Source organism: Oncorhynchus mykiss, chromosome 32, assembly GCF_013265735.2.
Source record: "Oncorhynchus mykiss isolate Arlee chromosome 32, USDA_OmykA_1.1, whole genome shotgun sequence".
Classification (NCBI taxonomy): domain Eukaryota; kingdom Metazoa; phylum Chordata; class Actinopteri; order Salmoniformes; family Salmonidae; genus Oncorhynchus; species Oncorhynchus mykiss.
In genome coordinates, this window is record NC_050572.1 from 13517534 (window position 1) to 13540816 (window position 23283).

The following is a 23283-nucleotide window of genomic DNA, read 5'->3' on the forward strand; positions in this document are numbered from 1 at the left end:
ACTAGTACTAAATGTCTGACTACTACTAGTACTAAGTGTCTGACTACTACTAGTACTAAGTGTCTGACTACAGTGTGAGTGTGAAAAGTAATACATCCTGGTTAATATTGTGGTGCTGTAGATTCATGTTATTTTCTATCAGATGTTTTTTTCAGAGCAGGTGCCGACCCAGACACTGTCCTCAGGCACTCACTGTAACTAATAATATACTGCTTAATAGATGAGGACTTTGAAATGTGTGTGTGTGTGTGTGTGTGTGTGTGTGTTTGTGTGTGTGTGTGTACGCACATGTGTGTGTGGAATCTATTCCAGCAGAGAAGGTAGTTTGTACGGTGTCTAGATGTCATGAAGTTGGACCTGTTCCGAAATGGATCTGGAGCTTTCCCACCCAGACCCAATTTACATACAGATTAAGTCGGAAGTTTACATACACCTTAGCCAAATACACTTAAACTCAGTTTTTCACAATTCCTGACATTTAATCCTAGTAAAAATTCCTTGTCCCAGGTCAGTTAGGATCACCACTTTATTTTAAGAATGTGAAATGTCAGAATAACAGTAGAGAGAATTATTTATTTCAGCTTTTATTTATTTAATCACATTGCCAGTGGGTCAGAAGTTTTTCATACACTCAATAAATATTTGGTAGCATTGCCTTTAAATTGTTCAACTTGGGTCAAATGTTTTGGGTAGCCTTCCACAAGCTTCCCACAATAAGTTGGGTTGCTTTGATATAGCCACATAATAGTCCTTCCTCGTGATGCCATCTATTTTGTGAAGTGCACCAGTTCCTCCTGCAGCAAACCACCCCACAACATGATTCTGCCATCCCCGTGCTTCATGGTTGGGGTGGTGTTCTTCAGCTTGCAAGCATCCCCCTTTTTCCTCCAAACATAATGATGGTCATCATGGCCAAACAGTTCTATTTTTGTTTCATCAGACCAGAGGACATTTCTCCAAAAAGTACGATCTTTGTCCCCATGTGCAGTTGCAAACCGTAGTCTAGCTTTTTAATGGCGGTTTTGGAGCAGTGGCTTCTTCCTTGCTGAGGGGCCTTTCAGGTTATGTCGATATAGGACTTGTTTTACTATGGATATAGATACTTTTGTACCTGTTTCCTCCAGCATCTTCACAAGGTCCTTTGCTTTTGTTCTGGGATTGATTTGCACTTTTCGCACCAAAGTACATTCATCTCTAGGAGACAGAACGCGTTTCCTTCCTGAGCAGTATGACGGCTGCGTGGTCCCATGGTGTTTATACTTGCATACTATTGTTTGTACAGATGAACATGGTACCTTCAGGCATTTGGAAATTGTTCCCAAGGAACCTGACTTGTGGAGGTCTACAATTTTGGCTAATTTCTTTTAATTTTCCCATGATGTCAAGCAAAGAGGCACTGAGTTTGAAGGTAGACCTTGAAATAAATTCACAGGTACACCTCCAATTGACTCAAATTATTTCAATTAGCCTATCAGATGCTTCTAAAGCCATGACATAATTTTCTGGAATTTTCCAAGCTTTCCAATGCACAGTCAATGTAGTGTCAATGTAAACTTCTGACCCACTGGAATTGTGATACAGTGAATTATCAGTGAAATCATCGATTTGTGAACAATTTGTGGAAATAATTATTGTGTCATGCACAAAGTAGATGTCCTAACCAACTTGCCAAAACTGTAGATTGTTAAGAAGAAATTTGTGGAGTGTTTGAAAATGAGTTTTAATAACTCCAAGTGTATGTAAACTTCCAAATTCAACTGTAAATGTATTTTAAAAATATATAGACCCGTTCCAAACGAACGGACCCGAGGACAACTAGACCCGTTCTGTATAGACTTGGTCAGATCCAGACCCAGTCCGATCTGATCCAAGTGATGGAAGCAGGCGGGGGAGGGGCCGTACTGGAGCGAGTGACACGGGGAACAGGGAGGAGGGAGGAAGAGACAAGAGACAGCAACCAACCAACAAGCTGACTCGCACTATAGTAGACTAACAGCTGCCATGGCTAGGTTATTCATCATCCAATAAGATTATGTAGTACCTGTCTTGACCCCATGAACCCAGGAGAAGCATGTTAAGCTAGCTAAACCTGTTGTAGGAGCCCACCTGTTGTAGGAGCCCAACTGTTGTAGGAGCCCAACTGTTGTAGAAGCCTACCTGTTGTAGAAGCCTGCCTGTTGTAGAAGCCCGCCTGTTGTAGGAGCCCAACTGTTGTAGGAGCCCAACTGTTGTAGAAGCCTACCTGTTGTAGGAGCCCACCTGTTGTAGGAGCCCACCTGTTGTAGAAGCCCACCTGTTGTAGGAGCCTACCTGTTGTAGAAGCCCGCCTGTTGTAGAAGCCTGCCTGTTGTAGAAGCCCGCCTGTTGTAGAAGCCTACCTGTTGTAGGAGCCCACCTGTTGTAGGAGCCCACCTGTTGTAGAAGCCCACCTGTTGTAGGAGCCTACCTGTTGTAGAAGCCCGCCTGTTGTAGAAGCCTGCCTGTTGTAGGAGCCCACCTGTTGTAGGAGCCCACCTGTTGTAGAAGCCTGCCTGTTGTAGGAGCCTACCTGTTGTAGAAGCCCGCCTGTTGTAGAAGCCTGCCTGTTGTAGAAGCCCGCCTGTTGTAGAAGCCCATATGTTGTAGGAGCCCACCTGTTGTAGGAGCCTACCTGTTGTATGAGCCTACCTGTTGAAGGAGCCCACCTGTTGTAGGAGCCTACCTGTTGTAGGAGCCCACCTGTTGTAGGAGCCTACCTGTTGTATGAGCCTACCTGTTGAAGGAGCCCACCTGTTGTAGGAGCCTACCTGTTGTAGGAGCCCACCTGTTGTAGGAGCCCACATGTTGTAGGAGCCTACCTGTTGAAGGAGCCCACCTGTTGTAGGAGCCTACCTTTTGTAGGAGCCCACCTGTTGTAGGAGCCCACTGGTTGTAGGAGCCCACCTGTTGTAGAAGCCTACCTGTTGTAGAAGCCCACCTATTGTAGGAGCCTACCTGCTGTAGGAGCCCACCTGTTGTAGAAGCCTACCTGTTGTAGGAGCCCACCTATTGTAGGAGCCTACCTGCTGTAGGAGCCCACCTGTTGTAGGAGCCTACCTGCTGTAGAAGCCTACCTGTTGTAAGAGCCCACCTGTTGTAGGAGCCCACCTGTTGTAGGAGCCCACCTGTTGTAGAAGCCTACCTGTTGTAGAAGCCCACCTGTTGTAGAAGCCCACCTGTTGTAGGAGCCTACCTGTTGTATGAGCCTACCTGTTGAAGGAGCCCACCTGTTGTAGGAGCCCACCTGTTGTAGGAGCCCACCTGTTGTAGGAGCCCACCTGTTGTAGGAGCCCACCTGTTGTAGGAGCCTACCTGTTGTAGGAGCCCACCTGTTGTAGGAGCCCACCTGTTGTAGGAGCCCACCTGTTGTAAGAGCCTACCTGTTGTAGGAGCCCACCTGTTGTAGGGGCCCACCTGTTGTAGGAGCCCACCTGTTGTAGGAGCCTACCTGTTGTAGGAGCCCACCTGTTGTAGGAGCCCACCTGTTGTAGGAGCCTACCTTTTGTAGGAGCCCACCTGTTGTAGGAGACCCACCTGTTGTAGGAGACCTACCTTTTGTAGGAGCCCACCTGTTGTAGGAGACCCACCTGTTGTAGGAGACCTACCTTTTGTAGGAGCCCACCTGTTGTAGGAGCCCACCTGTTGTAGGAGCCTACCTGTTGTAGGAGCCCACCTGTTGTAGGAGACCCACCTGTTGTAGGAGACCTACCTTTTGTAGGAGCCCACCTGTTGTAGGAGACCCACCTGTTGTAGGAGACCTACCTTTTGTAGGAGCCCACCTGTTGTAGGAGCCCACCTGTTGTAGGAGCCCATCTGTTGTAGGAGCCTACCTGTTGTAGGAGCCCACCTGTTGTAGGAGCCCACCTGTTGTAGGAGCCCACCTGTTGTAGGAGCCCACCTGTTGTAGGAGCCCACCTGTTGTAGGAGCCCACCTGTTGTAGGAGCCCACCTGTTGTAGGAGCCTACCTGTTGTAGGAGCCTACCTTTTGCCTCTTGGTCATTCTAGTCTATCCATCTCCTTCAACTTTTAATTCCATCATTTTAATTCCATCTTCCATTCATTAGATATCCTCTAACTTTTGCCAAAAACTGAGGCTTTATGGCAGTAGTGTATTGCCATTTTGATGACTTATAATTGCCCAACAACGAGCTTCACCCGCCACTCATGAAAACCAAAGAGCAGCAGCATAAATTATAAAATCTCTCTCTCTCTCTACTGCAGCAGTCGCGTTCAGATCTTTTAGGGGACCTTCCAGACAAGTCAGTTAAAATGACTCATATCCGAGACCTGTGACAATCATATCAGATCTAACCCAGACCGGTGACATTATTTAGAATTCTGGACCCGCTTGGGTCCCAGATGTATTGTCGTGTATTCGGGTACAGGTGGCTCCGTGAAGACCTGCAATGGTATCCCACAGGGCTCAAGTTTCAGTTTCACCATATGTTGTTTCTATGTTTCTCTCTGAATAACTGTGTACATGTATACTATGTGTGTGACCTTATAGAGTAGTTGTATATTAGATAGTGTTAGGTGGGTGGTTGACCTGAGGTTGACCTCCGCTCTACATTATAGTGGGTATACTATGTTGGAAACAAGTTGCAATGAGAGTCTCATGAGGTTACTGGATAACATGAAACCAATGTGTTACTGCTGTTAAGTTTTACATAGCAATGGTATCTCCTTCTCTCTCTCCTCTCTCTCTCTAGGATCTGCTAGTCGTCGTTGCTTGCTGGACGCTAATGGAGTTGCTTACTGGGGTCCTCCGAGCTTCGCCAGATGCGTCTCGATGGAATTCAGATATTTACATTTATCTGTAAGTCCCTTTTTCACGCTCTCTCTATTCACATCTCATTTATTCAAATACAGTTGGTCTTGTATAACATGCTCAATGAGCCACCTGTGCCGCGACGTTATTGTGAATGCACCTTCTATCCAGATGGTACATAATAACACATAGACAACTAGCAGAAAGTCTTCTGTTCTTGTCATATTTAGTAGTAAGTCATAGCTAAGCCATTTGAACATTGTACATTTGAAATGCACACGTGCTTAATGTTGTCATTTTAGCATGTCTTCCACTTCCTCAATATTTCCATCGCTTTTTCAAAACTATGGACTTCCTTTCTTCTTCTAGCCTGTAAAATGAACAACTCAATGATTAAACAGATTGCTGTTTTAATAAATCATTTGTTCTCGAAGACTGACCTTGCCCAACAAAGGTTGAATAAATGAATTATTTTGACGCCCACATCGTATTTGTTTGACCGTCAATAGACGTGGGATTGTATTCATAAAGTGTCTTACAGTAAGAGTGCTGAGATCAGTTTTGCCTTTTAAAATGAATAATATTACATGAACGTGTGGGGCCTGATCCTAGATCAGCACTCAACTCCGAGATGGTTTATGATTTCTGGCCCTGAATACCTTTCTGTGAAAAGTTTGTCCAGTTAGTCATAAGTAGCATTGTCATCACTAAACACTTTCTCCCTCTCTAATGAGTTACTGCTTTCATCCATTGTTTAATGAATGCATTGGTTAATCATTGACTAATCTCTCATGGACAGATTCTCATGGAAGTTGAAACGGCAAGAATCTGTCAAGGCTCACATAGAGTGGTTACGAACAGCAGTAGTTCCTGGTTTTTGGTTTTCATCATTGATGATTTGGATGAATCAGGATTGGGCAAAGGCTTTGGTTAAACTGGCGCAGTGAAACGAAAATGTCCTTTTTGGCCATTATAAATACAAGTGAAATTAGCGGAAGGAGTGGTTTGGCCAAAAGTTTCCGTTTTACAAGGGAGGAAACTTTGCTTCCTTCCTTTACACAAAGGTAATCAGAATAGTTAACAAGAAATTACACTTTCTTTTAGATAATTTTACTTCTGGGTAACTGAGATTAATCATCGACTGTCCTACTGCGTGACCTCTGACCGTCTGTCTCCATGGCGATAATGGAAGCCAGCGGGGTGGCCACCAGGCGTGCTGTGATTAGTTGATTGCACTGTTAGCCTAGGCCTGCGTTCACCACTAACCTTTCATTAGCATGGAGCTGCGGTTCATTAGGTTTGATTGCTGTTGTGACTGAAGATCACTGTTCTGTTCTGTGTGTGTGTGTGTGTGTGTGTGTACGTGGATTTCAGTCAAAGTGTCATGCAGCATTGTGAAATACATAGAGTAGCCAGTATCTATCCAGTTATATCTGCAAAAATGCCTAATAAGGGCTTGGGGCTGAGGGTTAGAGTCTGAGTGTTAGGGGCTGAGGGCTAAGGGCTGAGGGCTAGGGGCTGAGGGCTAAGGGCTGAGGGCTAGGGGCTGAGGGCTAGGGGCTGAGGGCTAGGGGCTGAGGGCTAGGGGCTGAGGGCTAGGGGCTGAGTGCTAGGGAATGAGGGTTAGAGTCTGAGTGTTAGGGGCTGAGGGCTAGGGGCTGAGGACTAGGGGCTGAGGGCTAGTGGCTGAGGGCTAGGAGCTGAGGGCTAGGGAATGAGGGTTAGAGTCTGAGTGTTACTGGCTGAGGGCTAGGAGTTGAGGGCTAAGGGCTGAGGGCTAGGGGCTGAGTGTTAGGGGCTGAGGGCTAGGTACTGGGGGCTGTGGGCTGAGGGCTAGGTACTGGGGGCTAGGGCCTGAGGGCTAGGGGTTGGGGGCTAGGGGCTGAGGGCTAGGGGCTCAGGGCAGAGGGCTAGGGGCTGAAGGCTAGGGGCTGAGGGCTAGGGGCTGAGGGCTAGGGGCTGAGGGCTCGGAGCTGAGGGCTCGGGGCTGAGGGCTAGGGGCTGAGGGCTAGAGTCTGAGTGTTAGGGGCTGAGGGCTAGGGGCTGAGGGCTAGGGGCTGAGGGCTAGGGGCTGAAGGCTAGGGGCTGAGGGCTAGTGGCTGAGGGCTAGGAGCTGCGGGCTAGGGAATGAGGGTTAGAGTCTGAGTGTTAGGGGCTGAGGGCTAGGGGCTGAGGGCCAGGGGCTGAGGGCTAGTGGCTGAGGGCTAGGAGCTGAGGGCTAGGGGCTGAGGGCTAGTGGCTGAGGGCTAGGGAATGAGGGTTAGAGTCTGAGTGTTAGGGGCTGAGGGCTAGGGGCTGAGGGCTAGGGGCTGAGGGCTAGTGGCTGAGGGCTAGGAGCTGAGGGCTAGGGAATGAGGGTTAGAGTCTGAGTGTTAGGGGCTGAGGGCTAGGGGCTGAGGGCTAGTGGCTGAGGGCTAGGAGCTGAGGGCTAGGGGCTGAGGGCTAGGGGCTGAGGGCTAGTGGCTGAGGGCTAGGAGCTGAGGGCTAGGGAATGAGGGTTAGAGTCTGAGTGTTAGGGGCTGTGGGCTAGGGGCTGAGGGCTAGGAGCTGAGGGCTACGGAATGAGGGTTAGAGTCTGAGTGTTACTGGCTGAGGGCTAGGGGCTGAGGGCTAGGGGCTGAGGGCTAGGGGCTGAGGGCTAGTGGCTGAGGGCTAGGAGCTGAGGGCTAGGGAATGAGGGTTAGAGTCTGAGTGTTAGGGGCTGAGGGCTAGGGGCTGAGGGCTAGGGGCTGAGGGCTAGTGGCTGAGGGCTAGGAGCTGAGGGCTACGGAATGAGGGTTAGAGTCTGAGTGTTACTGGCTGAGGGCTAGGAGCTGAGGGCTAGGGGCTGAGGGCTAGGGGTTGAGTGTTAGGGGTTGAGGGGGCTAGGTACTGGGGCTGTGGGCTGAGGGCTAGGTACTGGGGGCTAGGGCCTGAGGGCTAGGGGTTGGGGGCTAGGGGCTGAGGGCTAGGGGCTCAGGGCTGAGGGCTAGGGGCTGAGGGCTAGGAGCTGAGAGGTAGAGAATGAGGGCTATGGGCTGAAGGCTGAGGGATAGGTGCTGAGGGATAGGTGCTGAGGGATAGGAGCTGAGTGCTAGGGGCTGAGGGCTAGGGGCTGAGGGCTAGGAGCTGAGAGGTAGAGAATGAGGGCTATGGGCTTAAGGCTGAGGGATAGGTGCTGAGGGATAGGTGCTGAGGGGTAGGAGCTGAGGGCTAGTGGCTGAGGGCTGATGGCTAGGGGCTGAGGGCTAGGGAATGAGGGTTAGAGTCTGAGTGTTAGGGGCTGTGGGCTAGGGGCTGAGGGCTAGGAGCTGAGGGCTACGGAATGAGGGTTAGAGTCTGAGTGTTACTGGCTGAGGGCTAGGGGCTGAGGGCTAGGGGCTGAGGGCTAGGGGCTGAGGGCTAGTGGCTGAGGGCTAGGAGCTGAGGGCTAGGGAATGAGGGTTAGAGTCTGAGTGTTAGGGGCTGTGGGCTAGGGGCTGAGGGCTAGGAGCTGAGGGCTACGGAATGAGGGTTAGAGTCTGAGTGTTACTGGCTGAGGGCTAGGGGCTGAGGGCTAGGGGCTGAGGGCTAGGGGCTGAGGGCTAGTGGCTGAGGGCTAGGAGCTGAGGGCTAGGGAATGAGGGTTAGAGTCTGAGTGTTAGGGGCTGAGGGCTAGGGGCTGAGGGCTAGGGGCTGAGGGCTAGTGGCTGAGGGCTAGGAGCTGAGGGCTACGGAATGAGGGTTAGAGTCTGAGTGTTACTGGCTGAGGGCTAGGAGCTGAGGGCTAGGGGCTGAGGGCTAGGGGTTGAGTGTTAGGGGTTGAGGGGGCTAGGTACTGGGGCTGTGGGCTGAGGGCTAGGTACTGGGGGCTAGGGCCTGAGGGCTAGGGGTTGGGGGCTAGGGGCTGAGGGCTAGGGGCTCAGGGCTGAGGGCTAGGGGCTGAGGGCTAGGAGCTGAGAGGTAGAGAATGAGGGCTATGGGCTGAAGGCTGAGGGATAGGTGCTGAGGGATAGGTGCTGAGGGATAGGAGCTGAGTGCTAGGGGCTGAGGGCTAGGGGCTGAGGGCTAGGAGCTGAGAGGTAGAGAATGAGGGCTATGGGCTTAAGGCTGAGGGATAGGTGCTGAGGGATAGGTGCTGAGGGGTAGGAGCTGAGGGCTAGTGGCTGAGGGCTGATGGCTAGGGGCTGAGGGCTAGGTACTTGACCAAAATACTGGTCATTTATGACATTCATTACCCTTACATACCTATAATACCTACTGATCCCAAGCAAAGATCGATTAAAATGGATACGAAGCCTCAGATCTTTCTCTCTCTACTCTTTGCTCTCTACCTTACCTCTATCTCTCTCTCTCTCTCTCTCTCTCTCTCTGTACTCTCTACCTCACCTCTATCTACTCTCTACATCACCTCCATCTTTCTCGCTCTGCTCTCTTCCTCACATATATCTCTCTCTCTACTCTCTACCTCACCTCTCTCTCTCTGCTCTCTACCTCACCTCTATCTCTCTCTCTCTCTCTCTCTCTCTCTCTCTCTCTCTCTCTCTCTCTCTCTCTCTCTCTCTCTCTCTCTCTCTCTCTCTCTCCTTCTCTCTCTGTACTCTCTACCTCCCCTCCATCTCTCCCTCTGCTCTCTACCTCACCTCTCTCTCTCTCTCTACTCTCTACCTCACCTCTCTCTCTCTCTACTCTCTACCTCACCTCTATCTTTCTCTCTACTCTCTACCTCACCTATATCTCTCTCTCTACCCTCTACCTCACCTCTCTCTCTCTCTCTACCTCACCTCTCTCTCTCTACTCTCTACCTCACCTCTATCTCTCTCTCTCTACTCTCTACCTCACCTCTATCTCTCTCTCTCTCTACATCACCTCCATCTCTCTCTATCTCTTTCTCTCTCTCTTTCTCTTGTTCTCTCTCTCTCTTTCTCTTGTTCTCTCCCCCTCTCTCCCTCCCCATATCTCTCTAACCCGTGTTTCTATACCCCCTCTCCTCCCATGCTGTCTCCAGTTGCGAGAGCATCTTGCGAAGGGTCAGAGGACCCTGGCTGGAGAGGGCATGTCTCAGGTCGTGAGGAATCTCCTGGAGCTCTTACAGAGGAGGAGCTACTACAGCGGTGACCTCCTGTTCTCCACGGAGATTCTCCGAAATGTGACGGACACCTTCAAGAGAGCAACCTACATCCCAGCTCCCGACGACACACAGGTGGGTGGGGAGGACACAAATAAACACCCACCCACACACACACGCACGCACGCACGCAAACACACACACACACACACACACACACGCACGCACGCAAACACGCACGGACGCAAACACACACACACACACACACACACACACACACACACACACACACACACACACACACAAACGTTCAAGAGAGCAAACTACAGCTCCTGACAACTCGCAGGTGGGTGACATATACAGACAGATAAAACACACACACCTACGGGGAGAAAACAGACAGATAAAACACACACCTACATCCCTACAAGTTGCATGTACACTCACACCCCTCAGCTCCCCAATAGTCAACCCTCCTCTTCTCTTTCCTCAGAAATTCTTCCAGGTAGTCAGCTATATGTTGGACATGGAAAACCTTGAGAAGTGGGAAGACGCTCATCAGGTAGGCTTTTAAACTGTTGTTTTAGTGTGTGTGTGTGTGTGTGTCAGAGTGTCTGGCTCTGTCACAGTTGGATGAATTTGATAGCAGTGTTTATGTCATTATCAGAAGAGTCGTAAAAACACACCTGTTTACCATTCAGCACGGATCATATTCCAAACTGTGTGCATACTGACAACCAGTGTGTGTGTGTGTGTGTGTGTGTGTGTGTGTGTGTGTGTGAGTGAGACTACCAGAACCCATTGGATTATCCAATTACCTTGAATGAGCTACAGGACAAAATACAAACCCACCAACCCATAAAGGCATGGGTTGTTGATGGTATCCTCAATGAAATTATGAAATATACAGACAACAAATTCCAATTGGCTATACTAAAACTCTTTAACATCATCCTTAGCTCTGGCATCTTCCCCAATATTTAGGCTACCTGGGGCGGCAGGAAGCCTAGTTGTTAGAGCGTGGGACTAGTAACCAAAAGGTTGCTAGATTGAGTCCCCAAGCTGACAAGGTAAAACATATTGTTCTGCCCCTGAACAAGGCAGTGAGCCCACTGTTCCTAGGCTGTCATTGTAAAATAAGAATTTGTTCTTAACTGACTTGCCTAGTTAAATGAAGGTAAAATATATATATTTGGAATCAAGGACTGATCTCCACAAAAGTGGAGACAAATTTGACCCTAATAACTACCATATGTACATATGTGTCAACAGCAACCTCTTCCTTGCTGAGCGGCCTTTCAGGTTATGTCGATATAGGGCTCATTCCAAAGTGGATATAGATACTTTTGTACCTGTTTCCTCCAGCATCTTCACAAGGTCCTTTGCTGTTGTTCTGGGATTTATTTGCACTTTTTGCACCAAAGTATGTTCATCTCTAGGAGACAGGTTGCGTCTCCTTCCTGAGCGGTATGACGGCTGTGTGGTCCCGTGGTGTTTGTACTTGCGTACTATTGTTTGTACAGATGAACGTGGTACCTTCAGGCATTTTGGAAATTGCTCCCAAGGATTAACCAGACTTGTGGAGGTCTGCATTTTTTTTCTAAGTTCTTGGCTGATTTCTTTAGATTTTCCCATGATGTCAAGCAAAGAGTCACTGAGTTTGAAGGTAGGCCTTGAAATACATCCACAGGTACACTTCCATTTGACTCAAATTATGTCAATTAGCCTATCAGAAGCTTCTAAAGCCATGACATAATTTTCTGGAATGTTCCAAGCTGTTTGAAGGCACAGTCAACTTAGTGTATGTAAACTTCCGACTTCAATTGTACATGTTATCATAACACATATATCCATTATCATAACACTCAACAACAGCACACATGCGTACACAGACTGAGATAGCTGCTTTTCTGAGGAACGTTTTAGTTACCACCTACCTTAGTTCAATGTGTGGACTAAGATGCTCTGGATAAGAGTGTCTGTTTAATGACCACATGTATAACGTGAAGAGAGAGTGAGAGAGCACAGTATTGAAATATTAATGCGGTAATTATGATGATGATGTTTTGATAATCAAATGAGACGATACGCGGCAATCAAGCCACTGCAAAACAATCAAGTCATGATCTTCCCATACTCTACTGATACCAATACCTTAGGCTGGGTTTCCTATGGCACCCTATCTTATATGAAGTGCACTATTTTTGACCAGTGCCAAAGAGCTCTGGTCTAAAATAGTGCACTATATAGGGAATATGGTGTAATTTGGGATTCCGCCTCAGCAGACATACAGTAAAAGGCATTATGTCCCATGTCTGCTAATTAGCTGCACTTAGCATACGGGGCTAACGAGTGTGAGCAAGCCAATGACTGTTGTAATCTGTTGGGGGTATAGAGGTTATTGGTGATTCTTTAGCTGTGACACTTCCTTCTGGCCAACATGAATTTCACAGGAACAGAAGATACACTTAGACTGGTGTATGAAATGAGAGAGAGAGAATGAGAGAGAATGACAGTCGGTAATTCAATATTTGTCTATGAAAGAAAGTTGTTTTTATTATATTGTTCTCTCTGTCTTTCTCACACTCTCCCTTCTCTCCCTTCTCTCCCCCTCCTCCCCCTTCTCTCCCCCTCCTCCCCCTCCTCCCCCTTCTCTCTCTCTTTCTCTCTCTTTCTCTCTCTCTCTCTCTTTTTCTCTCTCTCTCTCTCTCTCTCTCGCTCTCTCTCTCTCTCGCTCTCTCTCTCTCTCTCGCTTCCCCATACCCAGGTTTCTCCTGGTACGGCCCATCTCATGCGTATCTTGGAGGACTTCATCCATCTGATTGGAGAGGATCAGAAACCCTTCCAGAGTTTCCTGGTGGTCACCAACAACCTCAGTGAGTAGTCAGTTTAACACTCACAGGTAGGGGTGCAAAATTCCAGTAACTTTCCCCAAACTCCCAGGTTTTCAAGAAATCCTGGTTAGAGGATTCCAGTTTTTCCTGCTTATTCTCTTTGGGTGTCTTATTCCCTGTGGGTATCTAAATCCCTGTGGGTGTCTTATTCCCTGTGGGTATCTAAATCCCTGTGGGTGTCTTATTCCCTGTAGGTGTCTTATTCCCTGTGGGTGTCTTATTCCCTGTGGGCGTCTTATTCCCTGTGGGTGTCTTATTCCCTGTGGCTGTCTTATTCCCTGTGGGTGTCTTATTCCCTGTGGATGTCTTATTCCCTGTCGGTGTCTTATTCCCTGTGGGTATCTTATTCCCTGTGGGTATCTTATTCCCTGTGGGTGTCTTGTTCCCTGTGGCTATCTTATTCCCTGTGGGTATCTTGTTCCCTGTGGGTGTCTTTTTCCCAGTGGGTATCTTGTTCCCTGTGGGAATCGAATTAGTGTGATAAAGAATCCCCATTAAAATCTTTGAGTTTAAGCTAGAGATGCGTTGGATACGTCTCAATCCACTGCATACGCCGAAGTCGCACTTCCTCATCTGCTGTGAAAGGTGACAGAGCTAGCACAGTGTGTGTCAGACCATCCCGAAAATCAGTCTTCTCACAAAATGGTGTTCTCCGTTTTGCTCTACAACCTCTACAAGCGTCTTAGGACTCGTCTGAAGTCGATTCAGACGATCTGACAACTTCTGTAGCGTCCGAACAGTTTTGGCTACACACTAATATGAGGGAAAGGTGAGATTCTCATGAACACGCCCATGATGGTTGTTTTGCTATAGGACATCCACAGGCCTCACAATACTCCTCTGAAGGTCCCCCGGTACCAGTTGAAAAAATGAATGGAAGTACTGTATATATGGAGACTGTTTAGTGCCCAAAATATGGGGTTAACTTTCTTTTTTCTCGCAGATATAGGACAGACACTTCCTAAAAATCTTCCTTTCAATTTTTTGGGGTTGGGACTGTTGTTGTTTCATGAAGTGAATTTGTTATTCAATGAGTTTGTATGAGTTAATAGCAGTAAACCCAAATCCAATTTCCACATCAAATCATTTTTTATACTTCAAGGGGTCTTAAAATTGAAAATCAAATAACAAAATGATCCTTGGTATGACCTTCTTAAAACAATTCCATATAGATTAGTAGTAACCCCCCGGCTTAGACAGGGCTTACTATAGACTGAAATGGGTTATTCCCTGTGGTTATCTTATTCCCTCTGGATATCTTGGGGAAATGTAACAGCATTTTTGCAGTCTTATCCTCAACACTCCCAATTGTCAGCAATCATAACTCAAATAAGTTTGCCTTTCCATTAGTCAGCACCTCTCTACCTATTTTGGGTGTTCGTCAACTCATGATTTTATTTTTCTCCATATAGATAACGATATGTTTTATCTCCATAGTGATAACAATATGTTTTGTCTCCATAGAGATAATGATATGTTTTGTCTCCATAGAGATAATGATATGTTTTGTCTCCATAGAGATAACGATGTGTTTTGTCTCCATAGAGATAATGATATGTTTTGTCTCCATAGTGATTACAATACAGCGAGAGCCCGTGACAGCGGTCTCCAGTGACATCAACTTCCCCATGAAGGGCAGGAGGGGAATGAAGGACTGGGCTCGTTCCGCCGAAGACAAACTCTACATCCCCAAAGAGGTCTTCACCCTAACCTCTGAAGGTAAGATGGTCTTCATCATCATCTCATCATCATGACAGCATCTTCATCATCATCATCATAATCACATGCCTCATAGTGAAATATGGCTTCATACATCCTGTAAAGACTTCCCCTGACCTCACCACACTGATGTCAAGATGTCCTCACAAGGTGAATAATTCAGGTGATCATAACTTTAACCTCTGAACAGAGAAAGCCTGATGTGTAACAGGTTGACCCAGACCCATCACCTTATTGAATATTAGTTTCTGATTGGCTTGAAGGGCATTCTAGGGCATGCATTATTTCCCTATAGCGCACAGTATATTTGCATGGTAGAATTCAATGGCTATAGTTCATTTGTTACATGTTGTAGGTTTGAGCTGCTTTTGAAAGCAAAGGTCTAGTATACTGGCTATCTAGTATCTAATAAACCTGCTAGTTTCTTCAGTGGATGTTGAACACATTTCTACCGGCAAATGTGTTCAATTATAGCTATTGTATAAAAGGGATGATCAACTCGGGGCTCTATGTGTTTTCTGTAAAATAATGCAACTCTGTGGAAGGTCAGTTCCACTCTGCTAGCGCGTCATGGAACACACCTTCCACGACGTTCATTATTTTCCATAGAACGCATAGATAGCCCCTTGTTGATTTTCCCTTACGTTTATCATGGAACAATTGTCTCACGTCCTACTTTGAACGCCACTTCAAATTGATCTGCACATCTTACAGTCGTTTGACTGTATTCCCCTCAGGAAATCCCTTCGAAATTCCAAGTATTAAGGATGAACGTCTTTTTTTGACATTAATTCCACTTGGTTAAAGGGTTCATTCCACTTGGTTAAAGGGTTCATTCCACATGGTTAAAGGGTTTATTCCACATGGTTAAAGGGTTTATTCCACTTGGTTAAAGGGTTCATTACACTTGGTTAAAGGGTTCATTCCACATGGTTAAAGGGTTTATTCCACATGGTTAAAGGGTTTATTCCACTTGGTTAAAGGGTTTATTCCACTTGGTTAAAGGGTTCATTCCACATGGTTAAAGGGTTCATTCCACATGGTTAAAGGGTTTATTCCACTTGGTTAAAGGGTTCATTCCACATGGTTAAAGGGTTTATTCCACTTGGTTAAAGGGTTCATTCCACATGGTTAAAGGGTTTATTCCACATGGTTAAAGGGTTTATTCCACTTGGTTAAAGGGTTCATTCCACTTGGTTAAAGGGTTCATTCCACATGGTTAAAGGGTTCATTCCACATGGTTAAAGGGTTCATTCCACATAGTTAAAGGGTTCATTCCACTTGGTTAAAGGGTTCATTCCACATGGTTAAAGGGTTTATTCCACATGGTTAAAGGGTTTATTCCACTTGGTTAAAGGGTTCATTCCACATGGTTAAAGGGTTTATTCCACTTGGTTAAAGGGTTTATTCCACTTGGTTAAAGGGTTCATTCCACATGGTTACAGGGTTAAAACAGAAACAACTCAAAGGTTAACAGTTTAGCCATTCATTCCGTGTGGTTAAGGTTAGGGCTATGGTTTGGGGAAGGCTTAAAATGAAATAATTTATAAAGACTCGCTATTACCATCAAGTAGCCTTGCTAGTGCATTGTGAACTGTGGTGGCGCAGTGCTCTGAGCAGTGCATTGTGAACTGTGGTGACGCAGTGCTCTGAGCAATGCATTGTGAACTGTGGTGGCGCAGTGCTCTGAGCAATGCATTGTGAACTGTGGTGGCGCAGTGCTCTGAGCAATGCATTGTGAACTGTGGTGGCGCAGTGCTCTGAGCAATGCATTGTGAACTGTGGTGGCGCAGTGCTCTGAGCAATGCATTGTGAACTGTGGTGGCGCAGTGTTCTGAGCAATGCATTGTGAACTGTGGTGGCGCAGTGCTCTGAGCAATGCATTGTGAACTGTGGTGGCGCAGTGCTCTGAGCAATGCATTGTGAACTGTGGTGGCGCAGTGCTCTGAGCAGTGCATTGTGAACTGTGGTGGCGCAGTGCTCTGAGAGCAGTGCATTGTGGACTGTGGTGGCGCAGTGCTCTGAGCAATGCATTGTGGACTGTGGTGGTGCAGTGCTCTGAGCAATGCATTGTGAACTGTGGTGGCGCAGTGCTCTGAGCAATGCATTGTGAACTGTGGTGGCGCAGTGCTCTGAGCAGTGCATTGTGAACTGTGGTGGCGCAGTGCTCTGAGAGCAGTGCATTGTGGACTGTGGTGGCGCAGTGCTCTGAGCAATGCATTGTGGACTGTGGTGGTGCAGTGCTCTGAGCAATGCATTGTGAACTGTGGTGGTGCAGTGCTCTGAGCAATGCATTGTGAACTGTGGTGGCGCAGTGCTCTGAGAAATGCATTGTGAACTGTGGTGCGCAGTTCTCTGAGCAGTGCATTGTGGACTGTGGTGGCGCAGTTCTCTGAGCAGTGCATTGTGGACTGTGGTGGCGCAGTGCTCTGAGCAGTGGCCATCCTCAGGACCTTTTCAAATGTCCAAAATCTAAGTATTTTCTAGCGATTAGGCTAATATTCCCATGCAATACTTTGCAGAGAGGTAGGTAGGTAGGTAGGTAGGTAGGTAGGTAGGTAGGTAGGTAGGTAGGTAGGTAGATAGATAGATAGATAGATAGATAGATAGATAGATAGATAGATAGATAGATAGATAGATAGATAGATAGATAGATAGATAGATAGATAGATAGATAGATAGATAGATAGATAGATAGATAGATAGATAGATAGATAGATAGATATGATAATCCTTGAGATGCTTCTACAACTTAATTGGTCATGATTTGGAAAGGCACACACCTGTCTAAATTAGGTCACACAGTTGACAGTGCATGTCAGAGCAAAAACTAAGCAATGAGGTCAAAGGAATTGTCCGTAGAGGTCCGAGACAGGATTGTGTCAAGGCACAGATCTGGGGAAGGGTACCAAAAACATTTCTGCAGCATTGAAGGTCCCAAGACTCTTCCTAGAGCTGGCCGCCCCGCCAGACTGAGCCATCGGGGGAGAAGGGCCTTGGTCGGGGAGGTGACCAAAGAGCTGATGGTCACTCTGACAGAGCTCAGAGTTCCTCTGTGGAGATGGGAGAAGCTTCCAGAAGGACAACCATCTCTGCAGCATGAGATTCAACTCTTTGGCCTGAATGCCAAGCGTCACGTCTGGAGGAAACCTGGCACCATCCCTACGGTGAAGCATGGTGGTGGCAGCATCGTCCTGTGGGGATGTTTTTCAGCGGCAGGGAGACTGGTCAGGATTAAGGCAAAGATGAATGGATCAAAGTACAGAGAGATCCTTGATGAAAAGCGCTTAGGACCTCAGCGAAGATTCACCTTCCAACAGGACATCAACCCTGAGCACCCAGCCATGACAACGCAAGAGTGGCTTCAGGACAAGTCTCGGAATGTCCTTGAGTGGCCCAGCCAGAGCCCAGACTTGAACCCGATCTTACATCTCTGGAGAGACCTTAAAGTAGCTGTGAAGCAACGCTCCCCATCCAACCTGACAGAGCTTGAAAGAATCTGCAGAGAAGAATGGGAGAAACTCCCCAAATGCAGATGTGCCAAGCTTGTAGCATCATAGACGACTCGATGCTGTAATTGTTGCCAAATGCGCTTCAGCTAAGTACTGAGTAAAGGGTCTGAAAACGTGTTCAAATTCTAGATTTCAGTTTCAAAGATTTTATAAATTAGCAAATATTTCTAAAAAGCAGAGTTTATTGTGTGTAGATTGATGAGAGGAAAAAAAAACTATTTAATTAATCAATTTTAGAAAAAGGTTGTAATGTAACAAAATGTGGAAAAAGAGGTCTGAATACTTTCTGAAAGATAGATAGATAGATAGACAGAGATAGAGAGAAATAAGGAGACATAGAGAAAGAGATTAGTATGTCTCTGTTGCTGATCCTGACCTCTATAATAACACAGGCCCCACAGGAAAGTACACACACACACACTGACTTTCTGTGTGCCCCCTGTCATCCCCATGAAAGGTTAGCCTGGTGTCAGACGGTGTCTGGCGTCTCTGTCTGGCTCTGAGGACACAGCTATTCTCTCTCTCACTCTCTCTCACTCACTATCTCTCTCTTTATCTCTCTCTCTCACTATCTCTCTTTATCTCTCTCTCACTCTCTCACTCACTATCTCTCTCTTCATCTCTCTCTCACTCTCTGGCTCTCTCCTACTCTCCTACTCTCACCCTCTCTCTCTATCTGCCTCTCTTTCTCGCTCTCTCCTTCCTCCCCTCTCTCTCTGCCGCACCCTCTCTCTCCCTCATCCCCTCTCTCTCCCTCATCCCTTGTCTCTCCCTCATCCCCTCTCTCATACCCTCATTGGCTCTCTCTCTGCCACACCCTCTCTCTCTCATCCCCTCTCTATCTCCCTCATCCCCTCACTTTCTCCCTCATCCCCTCTCTCTCTCACTAATCCCCTCTCTCTCTCCTTCATCCCCACTCTCTCTCTCCCTCATCCCCTGTATCTCCCTCATACCTCACTCTCTCCCTCATCCCCCCTCTCTCTCACTCATCCCTCACTCTCTCACTCATCCCCCCTCTCTCTCCTTCATCCCCACTCTCTCTCTCCCTCATCCCCTATATCTCCCTCATTCCCTCTCTCTCTCCCGTATCCACTCTCTCTCCCTCATCCCCTCTCTCTCTCCCTCATCCCTCAATCTCTCTCCTTCATCCCCTCTCTCTCTCTCTCTCCTGCATCCCCCTCTCTCTCTCTCTCTCCCTCATCACCTCTCTCTCCCTCATCCCCCCTCTCTCTCCCTCATCCCTCACTCTCTCCTTCATCCCCTCTCTCTCTCTCCCTCATCCCCTCTCTCTCCCTCATCCATTTTCTCTCTCCCTCACCCTCTCTCTCTGCCACACCCACTCTCTCCCTCATCCCCTCTCTCTCTCCCTCATTCCCTCTCTCTCTCCCTCATCCCTTTTCTCTCTCCTTCATCCCCTCTCTCTCTCCCTCATTCCCTCTCTGTCTCCCTTATCCCCTCTCTCTCCCTCATCCCCCCTCTCTCTCCCTCATCCCCTCTCTCTCTGCCGCACCCTCTCTCTCTCTCCCTCATCCCCTCTCTCTCCTTCATCCCCTCTCTCCCTCATCCCCCCTCTCCCTCACTCCCCTCTCTCTCTCTCTCTCTCTCTCTCTCTCTCTCTCTCTCTCTCTCACACTCACACTCACACTCCCTGACAGAGCCTTTCTCTCCCTCTGTGTCTCCCCCCATAGTCACAGTCATGACTAAAGAATTGTAGCGGTTGGAGGTCAGTGGCTCCATTGACTGGCAGTGCAGAGAGCTCATTGTGACCAGTGATCTGATGTTTATCAAAGTGTTTGGTTCATTTAACCTGTTACCAAAGCCATTCTCCCACAGACAGTCCCACTGATAGGCTCAATAGGATTGAGAATTGCACACATTCGCATTAGTTTATACACACACACACACACACACACACACACACACACACACACACACACACACACACACGCACACACACACACACAAAACAAACACCACACACTGGCCAATGATAGGCTCATGACTCGCTCCACAGCCCAATGCCTGGCTTGTTCACTGATCCATAAGATGACACTGACCCAGAGGTATAGACTGGTTAGGACACTCCTAGACGGCATATACACAGATACTGTAGATCCATGCACTAGTTCTATGACACACACACACACACACACACATTCCCATTCAACCTCATAAGACACAATGATCCAATGACAGCCCAGAAGGTCAGGGCTTAATAAAGAAATGGATACATGACATGGTCTATTCATTTATACACAGTACTAAAACACAACCTATTACACCGTTGACCCTTAACGTACATCTGCAACGGATATCAATGGCATTTTGCCAATATCTTAGATATAACTGGCTTTCATGGATGTGTATAGAGCGGCATCTCAATCTGTATACGCTCTAGTGTGATAGGCCAGTCTCAAGATCACGTTTAGTCATTTTCTATTTCAGTTGGCAGCTAACGGTTAGCTAACACTCATTTAAACGCTAGCTAACGGTTAGCCAACACTCATTTAAACTCTAGTTAATGGTTAGCAAAGACTAATTTACACGCTAGCTAACGGTTAGCCAACACTCATTTAAACTCTAGTTAATGGTTAGCAAAGACTCATTTAAACGCTAGCTAACGGTTAGCCAACACTCATTTAAACTCTAGTTAATGGTTAGCAAAGACTCATTTACACGCTAGCTAACGGTTAGCCAACACTCATTTAAACTCTAGTTTATGGTTAGCAAAGACTCTTTTAAACGCTAGCTAACGGTTAGCCAACACTCATTTAAACTCTAGTTAATGGTTAGCAAAGACTCTTTTAAACGCTAGCTAACGGTTAGCCAACACTCATTTAAACGCTAGTTAATGGTTAGCAAAGACTCATTTACACGCTAGCTAACGGTTAGCCAACACTCATTTAAACTCTAGTTAATGGTTAGCAAACACTCATTTACACGTTAGCTAACGATTAGCCAACACTCATTTAAACACTTTAAAAATAATGGGGTGACCAAATTATATTAGAGGAAGATGTATTGATTAAAGTTTGGGTGACTGAATGGACTTCTGGTCTCAATCAGGATGTCTGTAATGAGTTTGTGGTCTGGTCAAGTGTAGGAGTGTCACCCCTCGCTCTCACCCAGACACTTTCATCCACAATATAACGGGGCATCTCATTTGCATGTTCATGCACACTGCCTTCAATTAGGATCCATCACAGTGACTGCTCTTCGTCATTGACTTTGATCATCTCTCTCTCTCTCTCTCTCTCTCTCTCTCTCTCTCGCTCTCTCGCTCTCTCTCTCTGTTAGATTTTGGATGACTCATCCCGTGTGCCTGAGTATTTTCCCTCCTTTATTTTCCTTTCTACTCCCTCCCTCACTCCTCCATCCTTGCTTCCCTGACTCCTTTCCCCCCTCCTCAATCCCTACCAACCTTCCTTCTCTCCAGACGACCTCTTTCTGGGAGAGATCAACTCTCTGCAACACACTGCTCCAGGGAGAGAGGGATGGATGGAGAGAAATAGAAGGGGGAAGCAGAGGAAGCACAGAGTAGAAAGAGAGTCTTTGGCCTGTTGAGTAGAAAGAGAGTCTTTGGCCTGTTGAGTAGAAAGAGAGTCTTTGGCCTGTTGAGTAGAAAGAGAGTCTTTGGCCTGTTGAGTAGAAAGAGAGTATTTGGCCTGTTGAGTAGAAAGATAGTATTTGGCCTGTTGAGTAGAAAGAGAGTCTTTGGCCTGTTGAGTAGAAAGAGAGTCTTTGGCCTGTTGAGTAGAAAGAGAGTCTTTGGCCTGTTGAGTAGAAAGAGAGTCTTTGGCCTGTTGAGTAGAAAGAGAGTCTTTGGCCTGTTGAGTAGAAAGAGAGTCTTTGGCCTGTTGAGTAGAAAGAGAGTCTTTGGCCTGTTGAAAGGGATGAAGGGGTAAAATACGTGCTTTGGTAATGTAAACATGTTTCTCATTCCAATAAAGCTCCTTCAATTGAACTGAATTGAATTGAATAGCGAGGGAACAAAGAAATTGGAGAAAACAGTTTTGAAAAGGAAAAGCAAGGAGGCAGTTGGAAATGGAAAGAGAGGGTTGAGGAGGAAGGAAGTCTAGACGGATGAGGGGAGAATGACATGTGGTCTCAGTACAAGAGGCTATTTATCTTTCCCCTTTCACGTCTAAATGTCAATCTCTATCTTTGGTTTTCAATTCCTCTCAGCTGGTTGGTGAACCTTTAACTTCATATCAAATTGTAATGGTCACGTACACATATTTAGCAGATGCAGTCATAGGTGTAGCGGAATGCTTATGTTCCTAACGTCAACAGTGTAGTAATACCTGACAATACAAAAACAATGCACACAAATCCCAACATTAAAAGAAAGGAACTAAGAAATGAGCAATGTCAGAGTCCGGAATATACATATGAACTCAGCAAAAAAAGATAATTTGTAAAAATCCAGATAACTTCACAGAGCTTCATTGTAAAGGGTTTCAACACTGTTTCCCATGCGTGTTCAATGAACCATAATTAATGAACATGCACCTGTGGAACGGTCTTTAAGACACTAACAGTTTACAAATGGTAGGCAATTAAGGTCACAGTTATGAAAACTTAGGACACTAAAGAGGCCTTTCTACTGACTCTGAAAAACACCAAAAGAAAGATGCCTGGGGTCCCTGCTCATCTGCGTGAACGTGCCTTAGGCATACTGCAAGGAGGCATGAGGACTGCAGATGTGGCCAGGGCAATAAATTGCAATGTCCGTACTGTGAGACGCCTAAGAAAAAGCTACAGGGAGACAGGACGGACAGCTGATCGTCCTCGCAGTGGCAGGCCACATGTAACAACATCACACCTGCGGAACAGATTCTCGGAGGGCAACAACAACTGCCAGAGTTGCACCAGGAATGCACAATCCCTCCATCAGTGCTCAGACTGTGCGCAATAGGCTGAGAGAGGCTGGACTGAGGGCTTGTAGGCCTGTTGTAAGGCAGGTCCTCACCAGACATCACCGGCAACAACGTCGCCTATGGGCACAAACCCTCCATCTCTGGACCAGACAGGACTGGCAAAAAGTGCTCTTCACTGACGAGCCGCGGTTTTGTCTCACCAGGTGTCATGGTCGGATTCGCGTTTATCGTCGAAGGAATGAGCGTTACACTGAGACCTGTACCCTGGAGCGGGATCGATTTGGAGGTGGAGAGTCTGTCATGGTCTGGGGCGGTGTGTCACATCATCATCCGACTGAGCTTGTTGTCATTGCAGGCAATTTCAATGCTGTGCGTTACAGGGAAGACATCCTCCTCCCTCATGTGGTACCCTTTCTGCAGGTTCATCCTGACATGACCCTCCAGCATGACAATGCCACCAGTCAT

At 47.1% G+C, this 23283-nt stretch overlaps 1 protein-coding gene across 1 annotated transcript in view; it reads left to right on the forward strand.

Annotated features, from left to right (window-relative positions):
- The window catches only part of LOC110487938 (adhesion G protein-coupled receptor B2-like), a 217402-nt gene that overhangs the window by 9946 nt on the left and 184173 nt on the right, over positions 1 to 23283 (forward strand). The window contains exons 4-8 of the mRNA XM_036970608.1: positions 4729 to 4835; positions 9754 to 9948; positions 10307 to 10375; positions 12581 to 12689; positions 14280 to 14426. Of these exons, the coding sequence (XP_036826503.1) occupies positions 4729 to 4835; positions 9754 to 9948; positions 10307 to 10375; positions 12581 to 12689; positions 14280 to 14426 (627 nt within the window). The remainder of the gene's footprint in view (positions 1 to 4728; positions 4836 to 9753; positions 9949 to 10306; positions 10376 to 12580; positions 12690 to 14279; positions 14427 to 23283) is intronic.